The sequence below is a fragment of the Amphiprion ocellaris genome, chromosome 10 (assembly GCF_022539595.1).
Source record: "Amphiprion ocellaris isolate individual 3 ecotype Okinawa chromosome 10, ASM2253959v1, whole genome shotgun sequence".
In the NCBI taxonomy this organism is placed as follows: Eukaryota; Metazoa; Chordata; class Actinopteri; family Pomacentridae; genus Amphiprion; species Amphiprion ocellaris.
The window spans coordinates 24,072,932-24,084,976 of record NC_072775.1 but is presented as its reverse complement, the minus strand read 5'-3'; the positions used below and the strand labels follow the sequence as shown (position 1 = coordinate 24,084,976).

The 12,045-nt window shown below is 38.0% G+C and overlaps 1 protein-coding gene across 2 annotated transcripts in view; it reads left to right on the top strand.

The window, feature by feature from the left end:
• Window positions 1-12,045, top strand: part of LOC111566812 (sickle tail protein-like) — a 102,368-nt gene that overhangs the window by 24,702 nt on the left and 65,621 nt on the right. For both annotated transcript variants that reach the window (XM_055014644.1, XM_035946948.2), the window contains exon 2: window positions 9,745-9,944. In XM_055014644.1, the coding sequence (XP_054870619.1) occupies window positions 9,745-9,944 (200 nt within the window). The remainder of the gene's footprint in view (window positions 1-9,744; window positions 9,945-12,045) is intronic.

The following is a 12,045-nucleotide window of genomic DNA, read 5'->3' as shown; positions in this document are numbered from 1 at the left end:
AGAGTTGCAGGGTAAAGACAGAGATGTAACGCACATGATCAGCGCTGTCGGCACATTTAAGGACAAACTCAGTCTGTGGATTTCTCAGCTGAGAAATGGAAAACTCACACACTTCCCAAACCTGAAGAGACTTTCAAATAATGTCAGAGAAGCCAACCCTGAACAATTCTGTGTCCATCTGGATAAAGTGAGGGCTGAATTTGACATTGTGAGATTCATTAGCAACCCATTCATTCCCAAAGACTTCGAGGCAGTCACTGCTAAGCTTCAGGAGATGTTTTCCTTATCAAAGGGAGGGACATGGAAATCATTAAACTGCAAAATGACACTGAATTGCAGGCAAGGGCTAATGACAGACACTCTTGGGGTCTTGTAAACAGAGAAACGTTTCCCCTTCTCTCCTTCTGTGCTGTAAAGGTCAATTCCTATTTTGGCTCCATGTATCACTGAGGTGGCGTTTTCACACATGAAAATAATAAAATCAAAGCACAGGACCCATCTGACTGACAGACTCCTTGCTGACTGTGTGAGATCAGGTGTCTTCAACTATGAGCCCAACTACAGTGCATTAACTGATGGGCTGCATGCACAACCATCACACTGACTGTGACTATGATGCACTTAAAAAGGGCAGCGGTCCAGGTTGATTTGTCTTGTGCTGGGGTGTATCATTCTTACTATGATCAGAATGTTTTTGACAGTAAAACAATAGAACATGAGTCAGGAATTGATTTCTGTATTTCTAAATTTTAGAATCTAAAAGCTGTAAAGTAAATCTAAAATGGATGGTAGATTGTTGATTGTTGTCTGACATGAAAAGTGATCTTGGCTTGAAAAAGGTTTGTGACCACTGACCTACACAGTAGCAGGCAGCTGGATTTAATGTTGTGACTGATATAAGTATACAGCTGCCTTCATCAGTGTTGCCTTGTGAAAATCAACCATCAAAGAGGATAAAATAAAAATAACATCCAATAAATATAAAGCTGACATCATAGCATTATTATGGTACCAGAACTAAATAACCTGCAATTTAAGCAGTGGAACAAAGCACCATCAAGGCATCCAACAGGGGGTTGCAGCCACAAACACATGCATTAAAAAGAAAAGGAAAGAATTTTCAGTTTTTACACAGATCCTCAGTAAATGCAGACGTCCCAGCTGGAGGATCCACAAGGAGCAAGTAATCCAGACCCAGCAAAAACCTGGAAAAAAAATCATTCAAAGAGGCCAAAAAAGAGAGAGCAGCTGCACCGTCAGTGATAATTATTTGTGGATCCATCACCATGAATGGTAACTTTCACATTAGACAAAGTCATATGATATATCGCTCATTGAAAAATATTAATGCAGTTTTCAAAATATTCATTTATAAAATAATTCATTAAACTATATCTGAAATATGTTTTATTACAAAACAAAAATGGGTTTCCTGTCTAAATACATGCTGTGTGAGTCATGTCTGCAGTACGAGAAACGGTGCTAATATACCACTAAACTGGGTGCAGCTTAAATCTCATTTGGAAATGAGTGTGGTGAGAGATGCTCTGTATGGATTAAGTTTATACTCTGACAGCATATGTTGTGGGCTGTGTGTCACTGTAGAGCGGATGCTGTGGGAATGTTTAACGCAAAAAAAAAGAAAGGCAGCTGTATTGGAAAATGCAATGAATCTTATTGGTTTAAAATGAAGCTATGTGTCAGCATTAACTTAAGCACGTAATGCATTAACCTGATCATGCTTACAAAATATTGGTGCAGGATCCAAAACTAGGTTACAGGCGTTCATAAAATAACAGGATGCACAGTTCATCCTGCAAAAATCCCTGCAATGATCCAACACAACAGCACAAGTTTACATAAACTTGTAGAGACCATGTATATCATGACAGTCTTTAGTTTCCAATGACTCCTATAATTCTTAAATTTCTATGGTGGAATCATTGAAATGTTTGTCTTCGTCACAAGAAACAATCATGCATTTTGGTTCTTTCATAGATTTATTATAAGTCTTCTGGAAATATGACAATATCTGCTGGGTCAAAAATATACATGCAGCCCTTCAAGGTATCAATTTAGTGACGCAGATAGCTGTGTACAAATTTTATGAGTGAAATTACCTCTTAGCTTCTTGTGAGTTATTACAATTGACTGTAGCTGATGATTCCCAGAGCCAATTTAAATACAGTAAGCCCCCATTTGACACACTCAGACTTAGCCACCAAGACTACAGTGGGGAAGTCTGAGGAGCTTGGCACAGGTCTGAAATGTCATTGACTTGAACAAGTTAGGAAAATCACTTGGAGCCATTTCAATGCAGCTACAGATCCCAAAATCAACTGTGCCAACTGTTCTTTATGAATATGAAGTGCATGATACAGTAGTGTCACTCCTACGATCAGGAAGAAAACACAAACTATCACCTGCTGCTGAGGGACAATTTGTCAGGATGATGAAAAGTCAACCAAGAAACACCAAAAAAGCAGGTCTGCAATGATTTGGAAGCTGCTGGAACATTGGTGCCAGTGTCAACAGTCACACATGCTTTCCATTGCCATGAGCTGAGAGGCCACCATACAAGAAGGAAGACCTTCCTCTAGGAATGGCACGTAAAGGTTTGGCTGACATTTGCTGCATATCTTAAAGACAAAGATAAAGAAAAGGCCTTAGGAGGAAGGTGAAGCCTTTCACTCCAAGAACAGCATGTCTACTGTAAAACATCTTGGTGGTGGTATTCTGCTCTGGGTACATTTTGGTGCCGGTGGAATTGGTGCTTTACACAAAACAAATTGAAAAACGAAGTAGGAGGATTACCGTACCTTTATGTTCTTCAGCAAAACCTAAAATCATCAGCAGGAAGGTTGGGTCTTGGAGGTAGTTGGGTGTTCCAACAAGACAATGATCCAAAACATACATCAAAAATGGTGAAGAAATGGGTAAATCAGGTTAGAATTAAGGTTTTAGACTGGTCAACCTAAAGTTATGACTTAAATTCCATCAAGAATCTGTGGACTGTGCTGAAGAAACAAGTTTGTGTCAGAAAGCCAACAAATTTAGTTCAACTGGGTGTAGGAAACACAAAGAATCATACAATTCCTAAGTCCCATGTTTTAGTAAGGCAACTTGAACAAGGGTCTCAACTGCTTTTTACATACTATTTGTCATGCTGCTCTACACCCCACTCTTATTCATTTTTGTAAGTGAAAAATGAGAAATGGGTAAATGAATAAGCAGTCAGGAGGGAAAGTAGGGTAAATTAAAAATTATGCATTCAAAGACTACTTTTGTATAAGTTTTGCATTCCCTTGCAATGTGTTGTCCTGACCTGAGTTGGTGTGTTGGTGCTGTCCAATTATAACACAGTGCCAGTTTTGGGAAACATTCTGCAGATACAGAAGCAATGATGCTGTATGTAATTAATGTTACAACCATTAAAAATTCATATGTTGCAGCCAGAATCACAATGGCTACAGCCACAGTGACAGCTGTCATCTCAGGACTGCAGTCATACAGTTTGTCTTGGCAGCAGTCAGTGATAGAGCTGCTGAACCAGCTCCTCTGGTTTGAATGTTATTAAAATGTGAATTCAAAAGTTTTGTTTGCTACTAAGGTGGAACGTGCACAAAATGATGAAAGACATGTCGCTGTTGGCCAGTGTTGACAGTTGATGATGATCTCACTTTCAGAACAAATGACCAGATTTTGCTCAATCAACTCTATGTTCATTCATTAGTCAACAAGTGAATACTGTTACATTTTATTCTGCTTTGTTCGCTCACTCATAGTTTTTATGACATGGATTTTTATGACTAGATGATATAGCTGGAATCCTGTCATACACTACTGTTCAAAAGTTTGGGGTCACCCAGGCAATTTCATGTTTTCCGTGAAAACTCACACTTGTATTCATGTGCTAACATAACTGCACAATGGTTTTCTAATCATCAATTAGCCTTTCAACACCATTAGCTAACACAATGTAGCATTAGAACACAGGAGTGATGGTTGCTGGAAATGTTCCTCTGTACCCCTATGGAGATATTCCATTAAAAATCATCCGTTTCCAGCTAGAATAGTCATTTACCACATTAACAATGTCTGGACTGCATTTCTAAATAATTTAATGTCTTCAATCAAAAAATGCTTTTCTTTCAAAAATAAGGACTTTTTCATGTGAACCCAAACGTTTGAACAGTAGTGTATATTACATAAAATGTTCACATATACTGTACTTTATATAACAAAAGTGACAACAATAAGTTATTTGCTGTCATGTAAAATCAAAAACTAACAGTTTAGATTTACTATATGAAAAATACAGGATTTCATTACTGAGATTCATATCTCAGTAATGCTTATTTGAATTATATGGCTAATCTTATTATCAGTGTTTCGTCACCACCACACACAATAAAATAAAACCTTAGAGCTATCTTAAAAAGTAATTTTCCATCCAGCCAGTCACAAAGTGTCCTCATTCTGGACAGCACAGCCACAGCTCCAGGACAGCTTTAAATGTCAAGATGATGAAGTGTGTGTCTCCACCTACATCTGTACACTACAAGAAACGAGTTAAGAAAAAAGAGATGATAGGTTTTAAATTTCCTCTGCAAAATGTTTTTCAAATTTACTGTCAACATTTTTTCCATACAATAAGGTTTTCCAAATCACCATGGAATCCATGTTAATCTGTAAACCTTCTGTGAAAATACGTTAGCACATTTCACACAAAAATGTTATACATGCAAATGATAGTGCAGTTTGTGTATCATAAGAATGTACGAAAAAAATATTCTTTGTATTGTGTTTATGCCAGAAGAATCAAAACAGCAAGTTCATTTTGTGGGTCAAACTCCATCATATGAGTGCAGCATTTCATACAGTTGGCGTAACATCTTGACTGAAGGACTTGAGAACTGATGAGGACTTTCTGGGACAGTATCTAACTGCTTGGCATCGTGTCTGAAAGGATGACATTTCCTGGTGTCTCTTGGTATCTTCACCTTTAAAAATGTCAACACTGTATATAGAGTTCCTCAGGGCTCAGCACTTGGTCTATAGCTCTTCACTGTGTGTGTACTGTCCCTTAGCCACATAATGCTCAAACAAAATACTCTATATGCTACTATAATATGCTGATGACCTTACCCTGTTAGGTCACTGGTTGAAAGCATAAAAGACTTGGATGTCCCACAAGTCATTTCAACTTAGTGAGAAGTTGTCACAAATTCTTGATGCCTCTTTTTCTCTGACTTAAAGAATATATTTCAGTATATCGAGTATGAGCCTTCTTGTCAGCGCTAGATACAGAGCATTATATGTGTACACTACAGTTCAAGTTTGAGGTCACCCATATAATTTCATGTTTTCCATGAAAACTCACACTTTTACTCATGTGCTAACATAATTGCACAAGGGTTTTTCTAATCATCAATTAGCCTTTCAACACCATTAGCTAACACAATGTACCATCAGCACACAGGAGTGATGGTTGCTGAAAATGTTCCTCTGTACTCCTTTGTAGATATACCATTGAAAATCAGCCGTTTCCAGCTAGAATAGTCATTTACCACATTAATAATGTCTAGACTGTATTTCTGATTCACTTAATATTATCTTCATCTTCAGAAATAAGGACATTTCTAATAGACCCCATACTTTTGAACAGTAGTGTACATTAATTTTTTGTTGCTTGAACTGACCCTCCTCACTAATGTACCTAAAAAGACAGTGGGCGGACTTCACCTAATCTTAAATGCTGCTCTGTTCTGCTTTGTCTTAACAAGACAGATCAGATGTGATTACATCACACCTGGCTATTAGTTAACTTCAGAACTGACTACAATGTTTTTCCCTTGTTCCACAATATCTCTCTAACCTATGCACTCAGCTTGATCCTATCCAGACTTTGGTGTAGCCCTACAGACACACTTAGAGTTGAATTACTTATAAACTTGTCATTGTATAGACATGTTGATAACTAGATATGTTAATGTCTATATGATATGATGCGATATGATGATATATCAAAAGCAAGAGTGGATCTAGAGCTTTATAATTACTCCGCCAAGGAACGGAACAACAAAAGGAGTTATGTGATGATCGGTGGGGGGTTGTCTGTCTGTTAGCAACATTACTCAAAAACAGACTAATGGACTTGAATGAATTTTTCAGGAAAGGTCAGAAATGACACAAGAACCAAGTGATGCAGCTTATAGTCTGGATCCACAAATTTGTTAAAGATTTCTGTATCATTGCAAGATACACGGCATCACTGTAACTATGACTACAAGTGAACACTACATCAGCTGCTTGCTGATGATCACATGATTGCGATCCCACTATAAATCATGGACTTACGGACCTATCCATCAGAAATGATATAAGGAACAATTGATTAAATTGTGGGGGTGTTTCCGAGTCCCATCAAATCCTGCTGTCTGCTACATATTTAGGTCACGTGATTCGGTATCCGTACATAATGTACATATGCATAACACACATCTGTACTTAGTGTAAGGTCATTTTGTTTGTGGGTACATTTATATTAAATGGTCACATTCTATGTTGCAATGATTTCTGATCATTAATAACTAATAAACAAATGCTGCATTTCTTAAAAAAAAAAAAAAAATGCTGCATTTCTGACAATGCCATATGGGGGAATGAACAGCCTTGGTGGAGTACTGTGCTCTCTGAGTGCTTTTCTTGTTATGTTTGTTACATAGTTGTGCATATCGAATAAATAACATTAGAAAGGCAGATAATACTCCAGCAACATAATATCTTCACTTGTTTCTTCATCAATTTTCACATTCTTCTTCTCAGTTCAATAAGTCACAAAGTCTCTATTGTTCCATCATTTTTGATGAACGAATCATGATAATAACTGGATAAATAAAGGCATGTAAAACTTATTTTTTCTGGTATATTTCTCACAACTGTTATTTTATTATTGCTTGAAAATATATTTTGTTCATTTAATAGACTAATATATTTGGTATTCCTAGCTGACAGCTGCATTCAGCTCCTGCTGAAAAGGAGGTTAGGAAGCCCACCAACTACACCAAAGTAACAGGATACGGAGTGTAAACCAAAGTGAAACAGCCATCGAGCAAGAGGACAGTCTGCTTCCCAATTCTTCTACTCTGTTAACTTCTACAGAACAGCATTGCACATTCAGAGTGCATTTGAATTTATAACTGAGGTAAGAGTCAATGTGCTGTGTATGGATGGTTACTTGTGCAGTGTTTCTGCACCACCGATGTGACACTTCTGCTGTGAATTCAGGGTGTCATTTCTTCACAGTGTTTGTGTGTATATATGTGTTTATGCTAGAGCCTGCAGGTTTGAGATGCTGATGTGAAATGCTACACAGTTCTATTGATGGCATCAGTCACCTCAGCTATAGCAGTGAGCTGAAAAGAAGACAAGGGTTGGATTGATGGCATTTAAACTGTAGTCATACTTAGTAGTAGATTCTGTGATGTCATCATCCATTTTCTGTTAATTTGTGAGAGGTATGAATGGTTTATGTATGTGGTTGAAATAATGGACTGGCCATTAGTGGCCCTTATTCCTTCTTTTCTTAGTTTCTCTCCAAAAATCTAAATGATGGTTTTGCTTTTTGTTCAGCTTACCGGTGGGCCTCTGGTATAATCTTATTTGTGTCAATAAATAACTATGTAGGAGGCTAGAGGAATATGAGCCCAAGATGTTGATCAGGCCTCCAAACTCCCCAGATCCAAATTACATCCAGCATCCATGTGATGCGCTGGATCAAATCTAATCTATTGATGCAACACAAAGTAACCCACAGGACTCAAAGGTTCTGCCGCCAATATCTCAGTGCAAGAAACCATAGGACACGTCCTGAGGTCCCAAGTCCATGGTCTGATGGTTCAGAGTGGTTCGGTGCACAATAATGGCAGGGATTTTAATGCCACGGCTGATCAGTATACCAACCCACCAGGTTATATTGAAACAACTTGGGGTATGTTACATTTGTGAAATGATTACAAGGTTTTGCATAACAGCAACATAAAGTGACATATTGTTATTTTAAAAAAAGAAAAAAACAAGAAGAAAATGTCTGTACGGACTGTCAGTCAGCCAGAAAAATACACTATAAAAAAATGGAAAATCTTGCTATGACATCAACAGGCTCTTGTTAAAAAAAAATAAAAGTTTCTTTGTTTAACCACAAATTTCCCCATTATAGCATGAACTGAAGAGAATGTATTTCTGTCATGGTGGTGGATGTAAAACACTGCTTCCAGGCTTTCAACATCTTATAAAAGAAGTGGCCACCTGACACTAATCCCTGCTGCTTTTCACTGGTTGCCAGTCAGGATTACATGTGATTTGAAGATGTTACTGCTCTTTTCTAAAGCTTTTCATTGTACTTTATTGTATGCTAACACAATAATTATTGTTCTATCTTAAAGCTACACTAATTAATTAAATATCCTTCAATACTGGAGCATGTAATACAAAAGGTGTTAAGTCATCGCCATCTCTGCAGTCATTGTTCGATCTACGAATATGTATATCCTCTTTTAGTAAAAAAGACACCAGTATTTGTCAGTGTTAGTACGTCTGTGTTAACATTAACGGAACAAACTGCCTGTGGCTGTTAACATTAAGTCAGTTCACGCATGTGCAGGCAAATTTCAACTTGGCTAGAATCAAATCTAATCCTCACGAGACCACTATTCTTCAAGCTTCTCATTCTTAGCCTACATAGGCTCCTGTAATTCCGCTGTTTTTGTATCAGTTACAATCTCTCTCAGTCTGTATGTGGACATGTGCCATCTGTAGCTAAATAGATAGTGTTGTATTTTATTGTAATTCTTTCTGCAACTGTTGTTCTCATCATCTGCATAGCTGCATATTGTTCCATTATTACATCACTTATCTGCACACCAATACACAGTAACAACATGGACGCTGCACAGCAACTGATCTGTACGCTCGAAATAACACACACACACATGACTACCTCATAAAGCTCATCCAGAGAATGCCAAGAATGTGCAAAGCAGTAATCAAAGCAAAGGGTGCCTATTTTAAAGAATCTAAAATAGAAAACATGTTTTGCCTTATTTCACATTTTTGTTTACTACATAATTCCATATGTGTTCATTCATAGTTTTGATGCCTACAATGAAAATTGTCATCAAATAAAGAAAAACCATTAAATGAGAGGATGTGTCCAAAGTGTATCTGGACATAAATATGTAAGAAAAAAAAAAAAACAAGCATATACAGATTTTTGCAGGGTATGTTTAATTTCCATTTTTCATGTGTTTTGTTTCATTGCACAGTAAAAAAAACCAAACTGTGTTTTATATAATTTATATAAATATAAACACAGATTAGTGTTGTCAATGCATAAGCTGCTTCAACTGAAGTGACTTTTTGAGACAGAAGAATTCACAGCTTCACATCATATTGGGTTTTGTCTTGTCAAACAGAAAGGATGGTGCAGTGTAAGAGGTCATCCTGTCATATGCGTTTTTCTGTCCTATCTGCCCCTGTCTGTTCTTGTCCTATCCTGTATCCCCTTCTCTTTCATCCCTCTATTTTTCTCCATTCTTACAACTTGTTTCTTCACCCTTTTCATCTCTCATCCATCTAATAAGATCCAAGAAACTCCCTCTTCTTCGGAATTTCTGCTGTAGAAGAAGCATCACATAAACAATACTCCTCTCAGTAAGCCCTATTTTTCCTCCTCTGTTTCAGCTCCATGCTCTCCCAGCACCTTGCCTCGAAGCTACGCCTCCACTGCTGGTGCCAGTGGCAGAGACAGCCAGCTGGACAGCCTGACGATGCAGCAGTCTGATGTGGAACGGAAGAAGGAGGTGTTCCTGGACCACCTAAGGCATAAATATCCTCACCATGCTGCCATTATCATGGGACACCAGGACTGCATGAGGGACCAGGTGAGATTTACAACTGTGCTTATTTACCATTTCACGACTAAGAGTACGTAGAGCAGGCTGTTGCTGACCTCTGTCCATGGCATATTTCTAATAGATACAGCTTTGGCTGCACCTTAACGATCAAAAGTATAAGCCCTGCTATAAGTAATGAAGAAGGAAACCCGTGTTTGGATTGTTTTAGTTTTGGCCAGAGAAAAAACTGACAAGACATATAATGGCCTCCATTATGTCAGTTTTTATATGCGAAAAAAAGGAATTTCAATTACTGGACAACCTGCTGTAGCACCTGAGCCATGGCCATTCCATGTTTAGTCAGCAACATTTGGTTAAGATTAGTCAAAGACTGTCTGGTTTGATATAGAAAAAAAGCACAATAATTAGAAACTATTTTTAATCAAAAAAAGTAAAATAAAAAAATACAATCGCAAACCTGAAAAAAAAGAAACATTTGTTGAAGCATAATGTAAAATCATTAGTACTGTTACTACAGACCCTGCAGTCAGTCTTAGCCTAGATGTCATAGATGCAAACAGCTTCATTAATTAAACATAACTCATCCAATTATGAAAGACCCTATAAATGTAGGCTTTACCTTTAACCCTATTGCATTTCACTTTATTTTTTTATGTCAAATCTTCCATATAGATTACAATAATAGTTACACAGTGTTTTTTATTTGTGAACCCTAGAAAACTGTTTGTTTCAAAGCAGCTTGTTTTTATGTAGCCCTCTGGTGGACATTTAGGTACAATGACAGACAATATGTTTTCAAACTTGTTCTCTCTTTTACTTGCAATGCTGATATTTTAATCTTTGCATTTGAGCTGGTGGTTAAAGCACATAATATGAACAAAGCTAAAATGGCTCCACTGTGTTTAGGGCAGCTTTAAAGAATTCCTTTTCAGTCTTTTGGCATTAAAAATAAGATGAGCTGCATTTCACTCACTGAAGACAAAACTGAAGGGAAAATGCCCAAAGAACAAACAGGAAGTGAAGAGAGCAGCAGTCGAGGTCTGGCAGAGCATCACCAGGGATCAAACCCAGCGTCTGGTGATGTTTATGGGTTCCAGACTTCAGGATGTCATTGACCAGAAAGGATTTGCAACCAAATATTAAAAGTGACTTTTTGATTTACGATTATGTTTGTTTGTCCAATTTCTTTAGGTTCCTTAAAAAGGTGGAGGGCACATATAAAAGGTGTTGTAATTCCCACACCATTCACTTGATTTGGATGTAAATATCCTCAAATTAAAGCTAAAAAAAGCTAAAATTAAAAGCTGGAAGCCTGCACTTACAGCACATCTTGATTGTTTCATTTCAAATCCATTGTGGTTGTGTACAGAGCTGAAACACTGAAAATTGTGTCAGTGTCCAAATATTTGTGGATCTGAATGTAGGTCACTCTGCTATTCCATTTATGTGCTACTATGTTCTCGTATTATTGGAGCAATGTGTGTGAATGTGGTGGAGAGTCCTTCCCAGCTCTCTGCATGTTGTTAGAAAGCTGACAGGCTGGACTGATGTGCTCGTCAGACTGGTAAAGCCAGCATTGCTGAGGTGGAGTGTGTTGAAATAGTGCACCAGCAGACAGTGACAGAGGCAGTTAAAGAGGTGGAGTTTGTCAGTGTGCACCTGATTCTGTCACGGAAAAGCATGCGGCAGATACAAACCAGCCTGTCTGGACACAGAGGAAACCGTGAGAGTGACGGTGCCCACCAGAACTCAACTGTACCGTCAAACTCCAGTTAGCTAGAGCTTGCTGAAAGTTCCCACTCTGAGGTAAACCTCCTCACTGAGCCTCTCCCTCCAGGTAAGCTGAACATTTCCACAGATTGGTTTCTGTTTGACTGCTAGAAATGCGACAGAGCTCCGAAAATGAACAAGCCAACCAGCAGCCCTTTTGGTGTGCATCTCTTTCAACAGCTGTGTGTGTTTGTTTGTGTGTGTGTGTGTCTGTGTGTGTGTGTCTGTGTGTGTCTGTGTGTGTGGTATGTATGTGCAGTCAGTCAGTGACAACAGGAGAAAACAAGAAAAACACTCAGAGAGCGCAATACTCCACCAAAGCTGCTCAGTTGTTGTATCATGTCCGAGGGATGAAATC